The following is a 20367-nucleotide window of genomic DNA, read 5'->3' as shown; positions in this document are numbered from 1 at the left end:
AGGGTCCTGGGGAGAAGAGGGCAGTGGGGAAGATGGTCTTCTGCCACTGGTGCCACTTGAGTGCCAGAGGTCCTGTGCTTTGTGTCCCACGGTCAGTGGCTCCCTAGGGAAATGACAGTCTGGCTCCTCAGGGTGTTAACTCCTTTCTGGGCTTCAGACCCCGGAAAGGTGCCGGGCAAAACCTAGTGAGGGCCTTTCATTGGCTTCCTCTGCTCCCGCCTCATGGCCTTTGCCCTTCTGCCGGGCCATCTGATTGGTTGCTGGTATCCCGCAGGCGCCTCATTGGCTCTTCTCGCCCTCCTCTGCTGCGCTGGTCTCCATCTCCCAGCAGAAGGCGCAGCCATGAATCCGTTATTTGGTCCCAACCTCTTCCTCCTCCAGCAGGAGCAGCAGGGCTTGGCCGGGCCGCTGGGGGACCCTCTGGGAGGTGACCACTTTGCCGGGGGAGGGGACCTGCCCCCGGCTCCGCTTGCCTCAACCGGCCCCTCCGCCTATTCGCCTCCCGGGCCTGGTCCGGCGCCCCCTGCAGCCATGGCTCTCCGCAATGACCTGGGCTCCAACATCAACGTGCTCAAGACCCTGAACCTCCGGTTTCGCTGCTTCCTAGCCAAGGTGCACGAGCTAGAGCGCCGGAATCGGCTGCTGGAGAAACAGCTGCAGCAGGCTCTGGAGGAGGGTAAGCAGGGCAGGCGGGGCCTGGCCCGCCGTGACCAGGCGGTACAGACCGGCTTCATCAGCCCGATCCGGCCCCTGGGGCTGCCCCTGAGCGCCCGGCCGTCCGCCGTGTGCCCCCCTTCAGCGCGGGTGCTGGGCTCTCCCGCCCGCTCGCCAGCAGGACCCCTCGCATCCTCTGCGACCTGCCACTCCTCATCCTCCACCTCCACCTCCGCCTCCGCCTCCACCTCCACCTCCACCTCCACTGCCTTCTCGTCGACCCGCTTCATGCCCGGCACTATCTGGTCCTTCTCACACGCCCGCCGCCTTGGACCGGGACTGGAACCCACGCTGGTGCAAGGGCCTGGCCTGTCGTGGGTACACCCTGACGGGGTGGGCGTCCAGATCGACACCATCACCCCTGAGATCCGTGCCCTGTACAACGTGCTGGCCAAAGTGAAACGGGAGCGGGACGAATACAAGCGAAGGTAGGGACAGGGTTCGAAACATGCCGCACACAGACACAGCGGGGCAGGGAGTTAGTGCGGGTACTCAGACCGGAGAGGTCGGGGGGGGGGGGGGGGAAGGGCAACAGTCATGCTAACAAGAGTGGAACTGCTGCTGTGTGTGATAGTGAGGGGTTATGGAAGGGATTTGGACGCAGGGCCCCCCAGAATCCACAGACAGCTCTCAAGTCACACGAGTGACGAGATGCATTCTAGAACACCGGGAATTCATGCTTCTCTCCTGGCATGACTCCCTGGCTTATGTAGTAGGCTTGCAGTGTTTGCATGACTCTGCTAACTGTGGGGTGTTGTGTGGTATGAAAGGGACACAGCCCGGGAGAGCACTGCTTCTGTGGGTCTTGATTGTCTGGTCAGTCAATCAGGCAATTTCAGAATATAAACTCCACACACATGAGGTAAAGGATGTGGCTTTACTTTTGGAGGTAAATTAAGTCAAATCGAGGGATAGGCTACACCTGCTCAAGGTATCCTTTATGGCTTGCTCACAGAAGCCAGGTCTCACCTTGGCCCCAGATGAGAGGTTCAAGGACTCCAGAACCTAAAGGCATTGCTTGGAACAGTCAAACAAACAGGAAAAGAGAGAAAGAAAAAGTACTCTTAGAACAAGGAGAAGTGGTGGTTGTCATAGGGCAGGTGGGGAGGAGAGAGCCCTCGGGAGGACCAAGTGAAAAAAAGTTGGGAATGTGGGCACACCCTACAGTAACTGAGCAGCTGAGCGCCGGCCTAGAGTATTCTGTGGGTGAAGGTTTGGCTTTCTGAGAGGAGCCCTGCCCCTAGCAGGTTGGCACAGGAGTTAAGAGGAAAGGATGTGACATAGGAGTGCTGGCTGTATCCCTGGAGGATTCACTGGGCAGCTGGTAACCAGGCAACAGGACAGGCCCATAGGCAGAGCAGGTTCTCTGAAGGCTGACCAGGCTGCCGTTGAGGAGGAAGTAGGTGGCAGTCAAGGGGAGGCCTAGGCTTGGGGGCTCCTGTTTCCTATCTAATGTGACCCTTTTGAGGACAGGCTGGACAGTCTGTGCAGGCCGAGGTGGCAGGGATTGCTATCCGGTTAGGTGTGTGTGAAGACCGGCCGGTGGGAACACACTGCTGGGTCTGCAGTGACCTTCAGGGATTGGCAACCTGTTAGCATTCCCCCAGGCTTTCTGAAGTTCAGCCCTCACGCTGGGCTCCATGACTGTGGCCCATGTTCTAATTGTCTTTTGGGCGTTTGGTTACCCCAGCATGTAGGTACCGCCCAGAACCTGCCTGCACCTGCCTCTGCCCCTGTAGGGCTGCACACAGTCAATGGAACACTGGCAGTCCTAGTGTTCTGCCATAATCATGGAACAGCTGCTCCTCACCAAGGCGTCTTTTCAAACAGAGGGTATTTGTCCTTGGTGCAGCTGTCCAGGGCAGCAAAGAGTTACTCCTTGGGGACGGAGGATTAGCTCAGTGCTCTGCAGCATGCTGCTGCGGAGAGGGCCCAGTGGGTAGCTAGAATTGCAAGCTATATGACACTCACCGTTCCACCCCAGAGCCCCTGCCTTCCTACTGGGCTCATTATAGCTACACTGTGCTCCGCATCTTTAGCCTCGATGGCTCGATGGCTCAGGGAACTTGAGCACTAAACTAGGTAGGAGGAGCAAAGTGCCCCATTCCCCTACCCCCACCCCCAGTCCTGTTTTCAGCTCCTTTGCCTGTGTGACCTTTTCCTTGGGGCTCAGTGGCCCCTGCTATTTCTCTTCAACTCAAAGATAGGATTTATTTACAGGAGAGGCCTCTGGTAAATGCAGGATATACAAACATTGCCCAAATTCTACCCAAGTTATGGGAACCTTGCAAAAAAGAAAGGAAAAAAAAAAAGGTGAGATTTGAATGGAGGCCATACCTCACCCATTTGTGTGTCTGGATGGAGAGTAAATATAGATCCTCATGTTGTCAGACTCTTTCCCCTCTATAATCTATCTTGTTGGTCATCATCTGGCTTGGATTTATTGAGTTTGTTTTCAAGTAGGCCCTCTGGCTTTCCCTGATGCACCTTAGCCAGGGTTGTAACCTCTTGTCCGTCCTGGGTGCTTCCTCTAGAGGGTCACGGATGCCACATCCCACATCTGTACATGAAGAAACAAGGCCCAACAAAGACAAAGGCCTCATCTAAGAAAGTATGCCGCCTGAGGCTATCAGAGCTGCCAGGGCCAGAACAGAAGGAGAAGCAGATCTGGGAGAGAGGAGGCTTGCCAGGGAAGGGGGTAGTGGGTGAGAGAGGCCAAGAGCTGGGCTGCCTGGTCAGCTGCTGGGTGGTGGCTAGGCTGCCTCCTCCCGAAGCTAGCAGGGAGGGGCAGCCGGGGGAGTTATTATTAGGAACACTGCAGTGCGGCTGTGAGTGCAGAAGATGGGAGAGCAAAGAGACATGGGACAGGAGACGGGTGCCGGGCAGGAGAGCGGAAGGAAGGGGCACAAAGACTGTAGTCCTGACTGCAGAGGCTGGCCTCTGCCGCCCCCTCCCCACTGGTCTCATTTTGAACCTTCTCCTTCAGCGCCCTTGCCCACCTTTCTGAGGCCAGAAGAAGCCTCTGCAGGATACAGCCGGAAGTGATGAGCTCATGCGCACAGGCTTTGAGTGTGGCTGCTGGTTCAGCCAACCTCCGGTTCTGAACCTACAGGGCCAAGCAGCACCCCCCCCCCTCCCATCTCTAAGACAGGACAGGATGTGCACCTAGCCCTGGGAAAGGCCCTACAGACCCTGCCCTAGGGCAGGTGTGTCTTCCAACCTCCTGGCGATCTTTGGTTTGACCTCGGGGGTGAGAGATGATGCTATCTGCTGCGTAGACGTGCTTTCTCACTCATGCTCTGATTCTCTTTCCCTTGGGTGTGATTACCCTGATGGCCACTTCTTTCACACTGTTGATGGGGGGGGGGCAGGGCGGGGACATCACACCAGGGCTGTGACCTTCTTATAGCTCACTTCAAGGGGCTGGGTGGGGAAGGACTTTGTCCCCAACAAGGCTGCTGAGCAGCTCTTGATCTGGCCTGTGTCCTACAGATAATTTCACAGGTTTAAATGGTACCCAGGAGGCAGGGCAGCCCACTAACAAGCTCTGTTCTGTGCGGGCAGGAGCGGGAGACCGGATCTGTGCCACTGAAGGTGGGAGACTGGGTTGTTGCGGGGGACCTGGTGGACTGGTGAGGGGAGGGGGTGAGGGGAGGGGGTGAATCCAGCCAGACAGCTGGCGGAACTGGGCCCACGTGGGGATCGGTACTGCAGAGGGCCAAAGTGGTGGCAGCTGTTCTTAAATATAGTTCTTGGTACATGGTCCGGAGGTTCTGGGCAGGCAGTTGGCGAGCTTAGCCCTTGCCAGGAAGCGTGGAGCCACCCAACGACAGCTGCAGCTGCCCACTGGCTGGCTGCCCTTACATTCTTGTCTTAAATTCTCATCCAGGGAGCCTGCAGCCTGGGCCTACGAGGGAGGGAGAGGAGGGTGGCGTGGCATCGGGGACTCTAGGCTGTGTTCTCTTCCCCCTTCCCAATGTCTGTCAGGTGGGAAGAAGAGTACACAGTGCGGACACAGCTACAAGAGCGAGTGCACGAGCTCCAGGAGGTGAGGGTGGCCACCCCACTGGCCCTGCTCCCCTGTGGCACCCCTGGGCCCGCTCCCTGTCCCTCCCCATACCTGTTCCCACATGAACATCACATCCCCTTCCCTCCTGGCTGTAGGAGGCGCAAGAGGCCGATGCTTGCCAAGAGGAACTCGCCATGAAGGTCGAACAGCTGAAAGCTGAGCTGGTGGTCTTCAAGGGCCTCATGAGCAATGTGAGTCCAGCCTTCCCACTTGGCTCTCTCGGGGATCCTCAGGGGCTCTCTCTGCCCCTGGCCCTTCAGTGTCCCATGTGCCACCCCTGCCCTCACCTTCCCACCCTCCCAGGGTCTTGCTCTTGGCCACTGTCTTCATTGAGTAGACAGAGAAGCCGCTGCCCTGTCGTAGAGGCAGGGTGTGTGGGACGTCGCCATGGCAGGAGGTTGGTAAGCCAAGCCGTCAGGGATTGCACAGCCCCGCCTGCGCTCTCTGGGGCTCACACCTGGGATCCCAGCACCCAGGGGTGGAGGGGAGAATGATGGGAAAGATAATGAGGAGTTCAAGTCCAGCATCAACTGTGTTCAAAAAAATGTGCGCAGCTCTGGAGCCAGCTGCTGGGCTCATTCGTGAATCCTGCCGCTTGCTGGCTCCTTGACCTTAAACCTGTCCCTTCCCCTCCGTATCTCTTCTCCACCTTCGCCTCATATATGGTGTGGAAAAGAAACAAAAGGTCATCTCAGGGTTGCCCTGAAGAGGATAGTGGCCCTGGCTGGTGCTTTGTCCTGGACAGACAGCACGCACGCATGCACACACACACACACACTCTCTCTCTCACACACACCTCTCTCTCTCTCTCTCTCTCTCTCTCTCTCTCTCTTTCTCTCTTGTGTTTTGGAGACAGTTTCTCTGTATAACAAACTCTGGTTGTCCTGGAACTTGCTTTGTAGACCAGGATAACCTCAAACTCTGCAATCCCCTGCCTCTGCTGGGATTAAAGTTGTGTGCCACCACCACCCAACTTTCATGCCCACTGGTGTCTTTCATCTCCAGGGACTTAAAAAGCTGGGCCTGATTGCACACACCTTTAATCCCGTCAGTGGGGAAGGCAGGCAGATCTCTGTGAATTCGAGGCCAGCCTGGTCTACAAAGTGAGTCCAGGACAGAGGCTACACAGAGAAACCCTGTCTCGAAAAACAAAATAAAAAACTGTTGTTGGCTCAAGGGAGGCCCCACTCATGCCAGCCTAGGCCGAGTCCTCCCAAGTCTGTGCTGGCTGCGGTCTAGTCCCATGAGCTGCCCGGTAGTTGTCACGGTGTAGCAGGATGGGGCCCTGCGAAAGGGGATGTTCATCTAGCAGGTCAGGGACTTTGCGGAGGAGGTGACAGCAGTGGATTGCAAGGATGAGGATCTTGCTGAGGCTTTATCCGTCCCAGCTGGGCTCCTGGGTATCTCCTCACTCTTCCCGGTGTTCCTGGTACAGAATCTGACGGAGCTGGACACCAAGATCCAGGAAAAGGCCATGAAGGTCGACATGGACATCTGCCGTCGCATTGACATCACCGCCAAGCTGTGTGACTTGGCTCAGCAGCGCAACTGTGAGGACATGATCCAGATGCTCCAGGTGAGAGGCCTGCTGTCCGCAGCTCCCAGGGGCTGCGTGCAGGGTGGAGAAGCTTCTCTCACGGCTGGCCTGGAGCTCAGGCCCTGCCGCCTGCCCCTTCGCCCTGGCACACATCTTGTCCCCCTGGGACCCTCGGTGGGACTAGGCTGGGAGGCAAGGAACAGCCTGAGGAGAGAGGTTTTGGAAGCCATCTCTAACTCCATCTCCCCCTCCCCCCTCCTCTGTCTGCCTCTCTCTCCTCTCTGTGCCTCTCATCTTTTCTCTTGGCTTTCTCCATAGAAGAAGCTGGTTAGTGTGGCCTCCACGCAGCTTACTGTCCCGGTCCCCGTCTCTAAGCCACCCCCCCTCAGTTCTGAAGCACTGGGCTCTTCTCTTCGGCACAGATGTCTTCCCCCCCTTTCTGGTTTCCTTGCTCTTCTTCTTTGATTTGTCTTCCTTTTCCTTCTCCCACTGGCCTTCCAGATCTGGATGCGATTCAAGCTGTCCATACTAAACAGAGCCCTCTCGCCTTCCCCGCAGCCTAGAACTGCGTTCAGTTGAACACTTTCCTGAGAAAGACTTCAAAACCAAACCAAACCCCATCCCCGCAGAGCCATTAAACACACCGTTTTTCTTTTCCTAAAGATTTATCTTATGTGTATGGATATCTGCCTCCATATTGTCTGCGCACCACATGAGTGCCTAGTGCCTGAGAATGCCAGAAGAGGGCATTGGATTCCCTTGGAACTGGAGTTTTGGAGGGCCCTGAGCCGCCATGTGGCTGCTGGGAATTGAACCTGGGTCCTCTGGAAGAGCATCCAGCACTCTTAACTTCTCAGCCACCTCTTCACCTCCCATTAAACACATCTTAGTGTGGTCATCGCGAGCCATTTCTCTCCTTATCTTACTGCTCTGTTTTCTGTTTCTCCTTTATTCTTTGTCACCTGCAGTCCTGCCCTCTCTGTGTGTGTCTTCCCGCGTCTAAGTGACTCCCTGTTTCTGTTCCTGTCATGTAACTGTGTCACTTCTCTGTCTGCCCCGCCCTTCCTGCTGGCCCCGCTCCACCCTGTAGTCTCCCTGCCCGCCCTTGCCTCATGCACCCGGCCTCGCCTCTGTAGTCTCTACACTTGTCTCCCATTAAGGTCCCGTCCATGGGGGGGCGGAAGCGGGAGCGCAAGGCCGCTGTGGAGGAGGACACCTCCCTGTCGGAGAGTGATGGGCCCCGCCAGCCTGAGGGTGACGAGGAGGAGACCACAGCCCTCAGCATCAACGAGGAGATGCAGCGCATGCTCAGCCAGCTGTGAGTCCCGCAGGTCCCTCCCAGCTGTCCTCACCAGATGCTAGATGTGCCCCCAGACCCTCCACCCCCACCCCAGGCCCCTGAGGCCAGCCACAGGTCCCTCCCAGCTGCCCTCATCAGATGCCAGATGTGCCCCCAGACCACCCCCCCCCCAGGCCCCTGAGGCCAGCTGCCCTCACCAGATGCGCCCTTGACACCCCCACGCCCCTGAGGCCAGCCCACAGGTTCACCCCAGCTGACCTCACTAGTTGCACCCTAGTTCCTCTGAGGCCGGAGCTCCCATAGCGCCCTTTGCCCCCTCAGGCCCCAGCCCCCTTGACACACGGGCTCCCTGTCTCTAGGAGGGAGTATGATTTTGAGGACGACTGTGACAGCCTGACTTGGGAGGAGACTGAGGAGACCTTGCTACTTTGGGAGGATTTCTCAGGCTATGCCATGGCAGCCGCAGAGGCCCAGGGAGAGGTAACCTCCCATCCTGGCCTTAGGCCCCTCAGGCTCTGCCTCTGTCCCCTGCCTCCCCTTCTCATGCTCTGTCCCCAGTGTGGCTTTCCTGTTGCCCTGGCTTCTCCGCATTTCTGTTTGCGTGCCTTCTCTCTCTTCCAGTCCCTCTAACCAGACTTTCTCTCTCTTCCTGCCCCTGTCCTGCCCCTCCCTGCTTGGTCGCCCCTCGCTTCCCTTTCCCCAGCAGCAGGAGGACAGTCTGGAGAAGGTCATTAAAGATACGGAGTCCCTGTTCAAAACGCGGGAGAAGGAGTACCAGGAAACCATTGACCAGATAGAGGTAAGGGCGTGGGCAGTGGGGGAGGGCTTCCCAGCTGTGCCGCTGGCTTCCTCCTTGCTGGACCTCAACACCGGGAGCGTCCATCTGTTGACAGGAGTGACTCCCCTCGGTTGTGGTATTTCTTGCAGGTCCTTGAGACCTCAAGATCTGGAGGCAGGTAGATGTAGGTTCAAATCTTGGCTCTGTTACCACTTGGAACAAGTCTTTTGTCTTCTTTTCTTTATTTCTATTGATTTTATTTTATTTAGGGAAAAATTATATATATATATATACACACGCTCTATCTGCATGTACACCTGCAGGCCAGAAGAGGGCATCAGATCACATTATAGATGGCTGTGAGCCACTATGTGGTTGCTGGGAATTGAATTTAGGACTTTTGGAAGAGCAGCCTGTGCTCTTAACCTCTGAGCCATCTCTCCAGCCTTCTTTTTATTTTATTTATTTTACTTGCGTGTGTGTGTGTGTGTGTGTGTGTGTGTGTGTGTGTGTGTGTGTGTGTGTGTGTGTGTGTGAGTGCGTGCATGTATCGGGTGGAGGGAGCATGTGCATGACATGGTATGTGTGTGGCGGTCAGAGGACACCTTGTGGGAGTGAGTTCTCTCCTTTTATCATGTGGGTACCAGGGATCGAATTTAGGTCTTTTGGGCTTTGTAGCTCACATGCCTTAACCTGCTGAGCCCTTTGATCTTTTTGTTTGTTTGTTTCTTCCTTTCTTTTGAGACAGGGTTTCTCTGTAGTCTTGGCTACCCTAGCTAGAACTTGCTGTGTAGACCAGGCTGGCCTAGAATTCAGAGATCCACCTGCTTCTGCCTCCAAAGTGCTGGGATTAAAGGCATGCGCCACCACGCCTGGCTCCTTTTTTCCTTTTTTAAAGATTTATTTATTTATTATTATGTATACAGTGCTCTGCCTGCACGTACACCTGCAGGCCAGAAGAAGGCATCAGATCACATTATAGATGATTGTGAGCCACCATGTGGTTGCTGAGACTTGAACTCAGGACCTCTGGAAGAGCAGTCAGTGCTCTTAACCTCTGAGCCACCTCTCCAGCCCCTTTCATTTTTTTTTCTTTCTGTGTCTAAATATTTCATGTGTGCATGTCCTGGAGGCCAGCAGTGACTATGAACCTGACCTGGGTGCTGGGAAACAAATCCGGGTTCTCTGCAAGAGCACAGAATATTCTTAAAGACTGAGCCGATTCTCAAAGCCCCAACACAGGGTTTTTCTTTGCAGCCAGGCTGGCCTCAGTTTTGAGGCACTCCTCTTGCCTCAGCCTGTTGGGGTTCCAGATGTTTCCTACCATGCTAGCTAATCGTGGGCCTGTGTGTTTATTTATTTATTTATTTTTACCCTTCTGTTGTTTGTTTTTTGTTTTTGTTTTTGTTTTTTGAGACAGCGTTTCTCTGCGTAGCCTTGGCTGTCCTGGACTCACTTTGTAGACCAGGCTGGCCTCGAACTCACAGCGATCTGCCTGCCTCTGCTTCCTGAGTGCTGGGATTAAAGGCGTGGGCTACCACACCCAGCCCTCTTTACTTGTCAAATGGAGATTTATGTAATCTCTTCCAGCAGGCACGGTTATTAAGACAATCAGACAGAATGAGACACATGCCACTTAGGACAGGATCGTGCATGTTGACATGCCCTAGCGTGCACCCCATATTACCGGACACACCCCAGTGCTGTGGCACTCAGAGGGACTCCTGTCACCTTGGCTCAGCCCTTGAGCTCCTGGAGGAGTCTCCCTTTTCATTTTTGAGCCTTAGGGAGTCTTTTATGGATGGTGATGGATGTGGGTGTCCTGCTGGGCTGCAGGCAGGTCTGGGGGACTGCAGGAAGGAGGCCTCTGTCAGAGGACAGTAAAGTGGGCGTGTATTGGACACTGACGTAGGAATGAGGCAGGAGACTCTGCCACCAGCCTCCCTGCAAGCCCTGTGGTATATTCTGTGCCCATGGGGCTCACTCTGCGTTTTGAGAAGAAACTTTGGAAGTTATTTACCTGTGCTTGCAGTGTCCCAGCACACATCAAATGGCCATGCGACGGCCCCTTTCTTTCCTCCTCCCTGCCTTCCCTCCCTGGCTTGTGTCCACCCCTTTTGGCTGGTAGACTTGAGGCTCAGTTTCTTCTATACCATCAGCCAGGTAGGGGGGCTTCGCACAGTGATAGGGCCTGCCTCCCTTCTGTGGTTCTTCTTTAGACCACAAATGACTAACTGTATACAGGATCTGGTGAAACAGAAAAGAGCATCCTGGGCTGGGGCTGGGCCTCAATTGGCCTGCCTAATGTGCATAAAGCCCTGTATTTGATCCCAGTACCACAGAAAAGTCGGTGTGGTGGTGGCTCACACCTTTAATCCCAGCACTTGGGAGGCAGAGGCAGGAGGATCTCTGTGAGTTCGAGGACAGAGCCGGTTCCAGGACAGCCAGGGCTATGCAGAGAAACCTCGTTTCAAAAAACAAAACAAAACAAAAAAGAAAAAAGCTGTTTGTAAGTTCTGTACTCTGCAGGAAGAATGACGTGAGACAAAAGGCAAAGGACGCTCACTTGGTAGCTTTGGTAGCTCCTGGGGTGGACCTGGGTGCCTTTGGACCTCTATTTTTGTGACCTTTGATCTCAGGGTTACTGAGATAGAGGTAAACTAGCTGTGGGCGGGGGTGGATTACACCTTTAATCCCAGCACTTGGGAGGCAGAGGCAGGCTAGCCTGGCCTACAAAGTGAAGCCAGGCAAGGCTGCACACAGAGAAACCCTGTCTCGAAGGGAAAAACAGAGATAGAGGTGGGTCAGCCCCAATACTGGCAGGAAGGCTGAGTGGTGGGTGGGGGTTTTTGTCCTTGGCCCTGACCCTCTCCTGTCCACCTCTACCCCTCTGATCTCCCACACTTAGTCTGGAAATTGGGGGGTGACTTGGTGAAGATGGCTTCTAGAATGTGAGTCTTCCCCTTCTATGTGTAAGTTAGGCTGACAAGGACACTCAGGGAAGAGACTGCGCTGCCTTATGCCCCGAGAGTCCGTTTTTGCTTCACTTCTGGCTCCCAGAATAATGGGTTCTTCCCGCATCTCCTGCAGTCTTCCTGAGGAAGAAGTGTGTGTGTGTGTGTGTGTGTGTGTCTGTGTGTGTGTGTGTGTGTGTGTGTGTGTGTGTGTGTGTGTGTGTGTGTATGTGTCTGTGTGTATGTGTGTGTGTCTGTGTGTGTGTGTGTGTGTAGGTGGCAGCTGACCTCTGAGATGCAGGATCATAGTTTTCTCACTGGTGGCGCAGTCTGTTGTGGGAACAAGTGCACCCTTCAAGCCATCTCCAGGATGGCTTCCAGCCCAGCTGTCCACCCGATGCCCCAGAATGCCACTGTCCTGGCTGCCCTCTTTGTCTGCCCCTGGGGTTCATTTCCTCCTCTCTGCCCGTTCTCACCCTCTGTCCAGGTCGCGTTTGTTGCGGGTGGCTTCCTTGCTGCCTCTTCTCATGCTTTGCGGCCACTCTTCTGGCTTCAGTCTGCTCTCAGGCAGCCAAGCACATTGCCCCACAGCAGCTTGATTCTCCCCGGCTGGCCCCTGGCCTTTGTACCCAAAACAAAGAGAGGCAGCAGATTGTCTCTGGCCTACATACTTTCCCCCTCAGCCTACTTTCTCTGCCTCCAAACCTAGCTGCAGAGACAGCTCTGGGAGAGGACGTTTCTTAATGCCGAGACCTCCCCCCCCATTTCTTTCATGTGAAGCTTCTGAAATCAGGGTACATCTTGTAATCACTCAGTTTGGAAGTCTCTCTTATGTGGGGGAATGGGTTTGAGCGAGAAAACAAAGTGGAATGAAACGCTATAAACAGCCAGCTGGGCTTCCGCCATTACCGTGAGTCTTTGGAAGACTCCACAGTGAATTAGCTCCTGTTGAGGGAGGGCTCCGTGGCAGAGATGGAGAGGTGAGCTGGACCCTGGCTGCCCTTGAAGCAGCGGTTCTCATGACACGGTGACTTCCCAACCATAAAACTCTTAGGTTGCTACGTCATAACTATAGTTTGCTACAGTTATGGATTGGAATGTAAATATCTGATATGCGAAGGGGTCAAGGCCACTGCCTTGAGGTGCTGTGTTCACAAGTCAGGGGGGGGGGGAGGCCTGTGCACTATGCAGAACCAAGGTAAGCTGAGCCAGAGAAACCCAGGAAGGAGGCATCCCATAGTCTGTTTCTGCTCATGCCAGTGAAGTCCACTCTGTCCTGCCCACATTGCCAACCACCCCCGCCCCCAGCCGTACTCTCTGTCTTTCTCTTTGGGGAGCCCTAGGAACTGAAGCTCTCTTCACAGAGCTACATCTGCAGACTTTTTTTTTTTTTTTTAATGAGACCGAGTCTCTCATAGCCAGCTTGGCCTCAAACTTGCTATAGACCAGGCTGACCCTCAACTTCTGATCTGATCTGACCTATACCTGCACCTCCCTAGTGCTGGTATGACAGACATGTTACAGGCCCAGCTTCTGTGGTGCTGGAGGTCAAACATGGTTCTGTTGCATGCCAGGCAAGCATCTTACCATTCCAAGTCTCCAGACCTCTAAACACTTAAAAAATTAAAGTTGCTGTTGTGATGATGATGAGGATGAGGATGGTGTGTGTGTGTGTGTGTGTGTGTGTGTGTGTGTGTGTGTGTGTGTGTGTGTGTGTGTGTCTCCATCCACATGCCATGGTCAGGGAACAGTTTGGAATTGGGTCTCCTACTATGTGTGTCCCTGGTATAAAATTCAGATTGCCAGACATGTGCGGTGGTGCCTTACCCACCGAGCCATTTGGCGAGTCCTCTCTCCTGCCCCCTTTGAGACCAGATTTTACTATTTAGATGTTAGGTTTATATCAAACTGGCCTTGACTTGATCTTCCTGCCTCACCTCCTGAGTGTCTAAGGGCGTGCTCACACTACCATGCTCTTATTGGTCTCTTAAAAAGAACCCCTGTAGCCAGGCATGGTGACGCACGCCTGTAATCCCAGCACTTGGGAGGCAGAGGCAGGTGGGTCTCTGTGAGTTCAAGGCCAGCCTGGTGTAGAGAGTAAGTCCAGGACAGCCAAGGCCACAGAAAGAAACCCTATCTCAACAAAACGAAACAAAACCAAACCAACCTCAGGCATCCCACTGATTCTTGGGTGGCAGGAGGGGTAGAAGTTCCCAGGAAAGGGCTGAGTGCGGAGAGCTGTCCTGAGCCCTTGCAGAGTGAGGGCCAATTACCAACCCCCCACCCTCCCCCGCTCCCATAGTCTAGGGAAAACAAGCAGTTGTAGTGTACTTGATGTGTTTTGCCTCCTGTTTGGTTTCTTTTGAAGGCTAAGCTTTTAACTATGGCCGCTTGGCTCCCCGGGGCCTGGCTGGGGCTCTGATGCCTGCCTGCCCTGGCTTTGCTAACCTTGGTCACCTTCTTCCTTGACCCTACCTTGCTGCAGCTGGAACTGGCCACAGCCAAGAATGACATGAACCGACACCTGCATGAGTATATGGAGATGTGCAGCATGAAGCGGGGCCTGGACGTGCAGATGGAGACCTGCCGCCGCCTCATCACACAGTCAGGAGACCGGTAAGGGCAATGCCGCCGCCTCATCACACGGTCAGGAGACCGGTAAGGGCAATGCCGCCGCCTCATCACACGGTCAGGAGACCGGTAAGGGCTTGCCCTGAACAGGCCCGCATCACTCTTCCAAGGAAGAAAGGTGCGACAGGGCCCTGCTGGCCTGTGGGCAGCGAGTGACCAGGTCACACCTGTTTTCTGTGAAGCTGTCCTTGGAGGCACCTGGAGGTGTGGCCCAGACTGAGAGCTTCCTTTCCCTCCCTTGGCTACCAGATGAAACCTGCCAGGGTTCCGGCTCTGAGTGTCTGAGAGCCTAAGCCTGGCAGGGAACAAAGAGATACAGAGCCAAGTTGTTTTTTTGTTTTGTTTTTTTTGGTTTTTTTGAGACAAGGTCTCTCTGTGTAGCCTTGGCTGCTCTGGACTCGCTTTGTAGACCAGGCTGGCCTCGAACTCACAGCGATCCGCCTGCCTCTGCCTCCCAAGTGCTGGGATTAAAGGCGTGGGCCACCACGCCTGGCTCAAAGCCAAGTTTTTATCCTAGTCAGAATCATAATCTATGCGTTTGACTGTGTGTAAGAGTAAATTTGCGGTTTGGGAATATAGCTCAGTGGTTAGAGTACTTGTCTAGCCTGTGTGAGGCCCTATGTATGTATATATGTATGTATGTATGTATGTATGTATGTATGTATACACACACACACACACACACACACACACACACACACACACACATTAAAAACCAAACCTGTATCCCAGGCAGAGCATACATGTCTGGAATCCAGTACTTGGAAGGTGGTAGGTGTGTCTTGAGTTTTAGGCTGTCCTGGACTACAGCAGCAAAACCTTGTCTCAAACAAAACATAACAAACAGCAACAACAAACAAAATCCAAGGACCTACAGAAGCCAAGTGTGGTAGTGCACGTCCTGTCATTCAAACGCATAGGAGCAACAGGCAGGGGATCAGCCTCACCTCTGTATAGAGTTCCAGGCAAGCCAGGAATGCCTGCCGACCCAGTCTCAAAGGAAAAAAAAAACCCCACCCAAGCCCTCATGTTACATTAAGTTGGATGTAGTGTGCATGCTTCCTGGGTTTAGTGGCTTTTGCTTGTCACCCCAGCTACTTTGGAGCCGAGAGGATTGCTTGTCCCCAGGAGGTTGGGGTCAGCCTTGGCAACATAGTGAGGCAGCCCTCACCCTCCATACATACCAGGTTATACCTGGACCAGAAGCGAGGGCCCTATCAGCACATGCGGGCCCAGGGAGCATCTCCATGCTGTGACTTCAGACTTGTTTCATCTCTCAGCCTCTCAGAGCCTCCAAAATAGGAGGGGAACTGTTGAATATATAAGTCTGTCTTCCCTCCCCACTTCCTGCCTGGCACCCCCCTTTACCCCACAAGATAGGCTATGAGAATGAAGGCATGCTAGCCTCACCAGCTTCCTGCTTGCCCCAAGGTGACATCTGGTGTTTTCTTCTAGAAAGTCTCCTGCTTTCACTGCGGTCCCGCTTAGCGACCCGCCGCCACCGCCAAGCGAAACTGAGGACTCCGATCGAGATGTCTCATCTGATAGCTCCATGAGATAGGGACCAGTGAGTGCCTGGTTCCCCAAAACTCACTGAGGTGCAGGTCTGCAGAAGACTGTCTTTTGGGCCACTGCATGAAGCCTGGCCCTGGGGCTTTGTCCTCCCTAGGGTTCTGGGGTATCTGGCTTGGCCCCACCCTTCCTGGAGAACCCCTACCACACTGGGGACACCTGCCTTCCCATTCACTACTTCTCCATCTTTGAAATGCTGCCGGAACACTTGGGATCCCTTCCCCTTCCCCATTTTGTAAGGAATGCGATTATGGGACCTGCCTGTATTCCTTGGGTGTCTTAGAGTTTTGTACTGGTGCTAACTGGCCTAGGCACTGGTGTGAAGCTGATTCCACTGGGAGTCCCTAGGGGTTTGTGCATCATGTACCGTTGGAGGGCTTTGCTCCCTAGAAAGGCCTCAGGGAGGCAAGGTGCCAGGCTTTCTGTCTAAGTGCTCACAGCCACCCGTGTGCAGTCACTGTAGTTGTGCAGCCCCCCTCCTTTGGGAAGTGCACACAAAGGGGACTCAGTGTGACCTCTGAGAGGAAGAGGTGAAGCTGCCACCTCCATGTGTGTTATGTTCAGGTCAGTTTCTCCACGGATCAGCTAAGAGAACCAATGCCTCCAATGGCATTTGCAAAATTAACAGATTAAGGTGTCTTGACCTAGGGAGAAGTCAGACTTTCTCAGGAGACAATGCAGGGTTGATGTTTGAATGGAATCTTTAAAAGTAATGAAAATGAATATTTATCAAGCAATTTTGAGTCACTGTTTTAAGCATTCTGCAGATATCTTCATCTCTGACAAACACGGTGAGGTACCAGTTACAAGTCACTGCCCCAGAACCAAAGCACCTACAAAGGCCCACACCTGGAGAGCTGGACTAGCCCCCTTCACTGAAGCATTAGTCTGTCCTGGGAACCCTCCAGGCTCACCTAATGCCTGGAGGCCTGGGTACAATTAATCATTGTTTGCAGATAAAGGCCACATAGAGCTTTCTCAAACTCCGCACTGTCCAACCCCAACCCCTCAGGTTATCAGAGACATGACTAGAACGTGGCCCTGGACTCTAGCACTCAGCTGGGCTCAAGAGACAATAAAGATACATGCACAAAAGGGTGGAGGTGGAGCCTTCTTAATCTCCTCTAGAGCTTCCCTCCAGACTGCCACAAAGGAAGCTGCCTGAGCTTCCTCCTGAGGCCAGCCTGGCCTACAAAGCGAGTCCAGAGCAGCCAAGGCTACACAGAGAGACTCTGTCTCAAAAAAAAAAAAAAAAAAAAAAAAAAAAACCCGTCTCAAAAATGAACAAAACACAAAAGTAGGTGCAGTGAACTTTATTGATGGCATTGAAGAGAGTAGGGCTCCCTGGGCCCCTCCCATTATACTGGGGTCTAAGATGGAGACTGTGAGGGGAGATACTCAGTGTCAGGGGCAGAGTTGGAACAGGGACTCCTCAGCAGCCGAGGGCCTCTCTCTCGCTCTCGTGTCCTTGCTGGGGTAGGGGGTGGGGTCCAGGGCTTCTTACTCCTTGGAGGCCATGTAGGCCATGAGGTCCACCACCCTGTTGCTGTAGCCAAATTCATTGTCATACCTAGAATATATATATTGAGGACTGTTAGTAAAGGCTTTTTTTTTTTGAGCTAGCCACCAGGGGGCACCAAACCCCAAGTTACTTTAAAAAGCTTGTCTCCCACCCCCTCTACTCACATACCAGGAAATGAGCTTTACAAAGTTGTCATTGAGCGCAATGCCAGCCCCAGCATCAAAGGTGGAAGAGTGGGAGTCGCTGTTGAAGTCGCAGGAGACAACCTGGTCCTCAGTGTAGCCCAGGATGCCCTTCAGTGGGCCCTCAGATGCCTGCTTTACCACCTTTTTGATGTCGTCATACTTGGCCTGGTAAAGGCAGAATTCAAGACAATTAATCATGTCCCAGGCTCACCATTATGCTGCTGGAGATGACCCTACCTAGCCACCCCAGACGTACAGGTTTCTCCAGTCGGCATGTCAGATCCACGACGGACACGTTGGGCGTGGGAACACGGAAGGCCATGCCAGTGAGCTTCCCGTTCAGCTCTGGAATGACCTTGCCCACAGCCTTGGCAGCACCAGTGGATGCAGGGATGATGTTCTGGGCAGCCCCACGGCCATCCCGCCACAGCTTTCCAGAGGGCCCATCCACAGTCTTCTGGGTGGCAGTGATGGCATGGACTGTGGTCTGGAAAACATGGAGGCACTGAGTGAAGGGCACCCACCCACCCCCAACCCCAAAGAGGATCCATTCATGGCTGTGAGCTGTCCCTGTCCCCAATCTACATACCATGAGTCCCTCCACAATGCCAAAGTTGTCATGGATGACCTTGGCCAGGGGCGCTAAGCAGTTGGTGGTGCAGGAAGCATTACTGACAATCTTGAGTGAGTTGTCATACTTCTCCTGGTTCACGCCCATCACAAACATGGGGGCATCAGCAGAAGGGGCGGAGATGATGACCCTTTTGGCTCCACCCTTCAAGTGGGCCCCGGCCTTCTCCATGGTAGTGAAGACACCAGTGGACTCCACAACATACTCGGCACCAGCATCAGCCCATTTGATGTTAGCGGGATCTCGCCTACAGATGGGGAACAGGACAAAGGTCATGACAGGAGAGCCATCCCATACTAAGTTATCTCCTCAAACCATCCTGTCTACCTCCCACACATACTCCTGGAAGATGGTGATGGCCTTCCCGTTGATGACAAGCTTCCCGTTCTCAGCCTTGACCGTGCCGCAGAACTTGCCGTGGGTAGAGTCATACTGGAACATGTAGACCATGTAGTTGAGGTCAATGAAGGGGTCATTGATGGCAACAATGTCCACTTTGCCAGACGTGAAGGCAGCCCTGGTCACCAGGCGCCCAATACGGCCAAATCTGAGAGCAAAAAGAAAGGTGAATTGGGACCAGAGAACTCATGGGCCTATAGTGAGCACGAGGGCCAACCTATGTTCTGCAGAAGGCAGGATGCAACTGTCCCATAGGTGTGGAGAACCCACAGTAGCACACGTCACAAGGGCAATTTATGGAGACTCAGCACAGTATTAGAATGTAAGCCTTGTTCAGAATTTCCTTTGATAAAACTGGCTAAATGCTTAGACATAGAACCCAAATACAGACCACCCCCACACCTCAAGAAAGTCCCAAGAGGTGATTTTATCTTTCTTGAGCAACCTCCGCTGCCAGGGCTATTACACCCCAGCCATACGGCAAAGGTCCCTCTACTGTCCTAAGAGATGACCAGGCTCCAAGCCTTGCCCAGCACCTCACCCCCGCCACCCCCCACAAGCCATTTCGAGTCTCTGAAGTGGCAAGGGCCCAGCTTGGGCACAGGCTCGGCACATGGCATTCATCACCCGCACCACCCATGCCCTGGGAAACTTGTTTCAGCCTGGCTGGGCTTCAGGCTACACCGCCCCCCCCCCTCCACAGGACAAACTTGTGCACTCAGCATCACCAAGCTCAAAGGGCAAAGGCCAGAAGGCCAGAGCTAACCCACCTGCTTCCTGCAAGTCCCTCCTACTAAAGAGAGGCAGAGAAAGCCAGTGGGTTTCCCAAGCCCTAATCCCAGGGCTGATTTGCGAAGCACCTGTCTCTCCTAGCTGAAAACCAGACTGGGAGCAACAGATGTTTCTAGGGGCGAGCAGGGCAGGGGAGAGCCCAGCTCAGACCCCAGATACAGAAAGGTCAGACAGCTAAATTTAACCGCAGATTAGGGTGGAGCGGGGGAGATCTGGTTTCTAGAGGGAATGGGAAGATGGGCAGGATTCTGAGGCTCAGGGACACCCAATCCTCTTAGTGACCTTTACAGCCTTGGCCTATAGGGTTTGGTCAGTGTTAAGAGTGAAGGGGCTGCTACCACAGGAGCCATTTCGCGGTGGAAATTTTCTTTTTCAGAACCACCATGACTCAGCTTCTCGCCGCCCTCCCCCCCCCCACCCACCACTTGCACTACGCCATTGCTACCACACCTCTGGAGCTGGGAGGACGAGTGGACCTCTGTTAAGTCCACTTCGACTCTCAGAAAATAATCTAGAAAATGCATCATGCCTGAGGAAAACGAGGCTCGCAGGCTGCTCTAAGGTTAATAATATGAGACGGCTCGTGAGGGAGAACTCTCTTGAGAGCACGGAAGCCTTGCATCACCTGGCTTACAGGATAGAGACTCCACCCGGCTGAGGGAGGAGTGGGAAGGTTAGTCACAAGCTAGGGAGGAGGAAGGCCGAAGCTCTCCTAACGGTGGTTCATTCATTTCCTTCCCGATTGCAACATGGCGGCGGCCGGTTACCCTAAGGGAAGTCCTTGGGAGATGATGCGCAAAGGCATGCACCTCCCATCCCCGGTGCCAGCGACCTAGAGGAAGGGGACGGAGGAGGTGGGGGAGGGGCTCCCTTCTGGCACGTGACTCCTCAGGGCGCGAAAGTAAAGAAAGAAGCCCCAGCCAGGGGATTAGGGGAATGGATCCTGAGCGGGCGCGCGGGGGTTGGTCCTCCTATTAGTGAAGACACCGGGCGGTTCATCCCCCCGCTAAGGGCGGAGTTAGACGAGGCGCAACAGCTGGGGGCTGCTAGCGCGAGGCCGGAGCCTTCGCCAGGTCCGAGTGATGACCTTGAGGTCTCCTTGGGTGTTTGGGCCACCCCATCCATCACCTCACCCTACTGCAAAGTTCCGGAGCCAGCCAGACCTGCATACGCAACGGAGCGGGGCCCGGAGCCCCACCCTAGAACTCACCCGTTTACTCCGACCTTCACCATCTTGTCAAGGGACGAGGCTGCGGGAGAAGAAAATGAGATCAGCGTGGCCC

At 54.2% G+C, this 20367-nt stretch overlaps 2 protein-coding genes across 5 annotated transcripts; one reads left to right on the top strand and one right to left on the bottom strand.

The window, feature by feature from the left end:
* The first annotated feature begins 293 nt into the window (after positions 1-293).
* On the top strand, positions 294-16292 carry IFFO1 (intermediate filament family orphan 1). Of its 4 annotated transcripts, none has more exons than XM_084765092.1 (9): positions 295-1142; positions 4702-4762; positions 4879-4974; positions 6219-6359; positions 7481-7638; positions 7980-8100; positions 8324-8419; positions 13838-13968; positions 15443-16292. In XM_084765092.1, the coding sequence occupies exons 1-9, from the start codon at positions 343-345 to the stop codon at positions 15537-15539; spliced, it is 1701 nt and encodes a 566-aa protein (XP_084621218.1). In that variant the 5' UTR covers positions 295-342; the 3' UTR covers positions 15540-16292. The 4 variants fall into 4 exon arrangements, with proteins under 4 accessions (XP_084621219.1, XP_084621218.1, XP_084621217.1 ...); XM_084765091.1 differs by having other exon boundaries at positions 297-1142; positions 8327-8419; positions 15439-16292; XM_084765094.1 differs by having other exon boundaries at positions 310-1142; positions 15439-16292.
* Positions 16293-16852: 560 nt separating this feature from the next.
* Positions 16853-20332, bottom strand: GAPDH (glyceraldehyde-3-phosphate dehydrogenase). Its single transcript, XM_084766713.1, has 6 exons — positions 20295-20332; positions 18234-18440; positions 17852-18140; positions 17519-17749; positions 17246-17427; positions 16853-17125 (listed from the first exon to the last, which is right to left on the bottom strand). The coding sequence occupies exons 1-6, from the start codon at positions 20315-20317 to the stop codon at positions 17056-17058; spliced, it is 1002 nt and encodes a 333-aa protein (XP_084622839.1). The 5' UTR covers positions 20318-20332; the 3' UTR covers positions 16853-17055.
* Positions 20333-20367: the final 35 nt, after the last annotated feature.

The sequence above is a fragment of the Acomys minous genome (genome assembly GCF_964271855.1).
Source record: "Acomys minous genome assembly, chromosome: 17".
Lineage (NCBI taxonomy): Eukaryota > Metazoa > Chordata > Mammalia > Rodentia > Muridae > Acomys > Acomys minous.
Note: the sequence above shows the minus strand (reverse complement) of the source record. Positions and strands in the feature narration are given on the sequence as shown.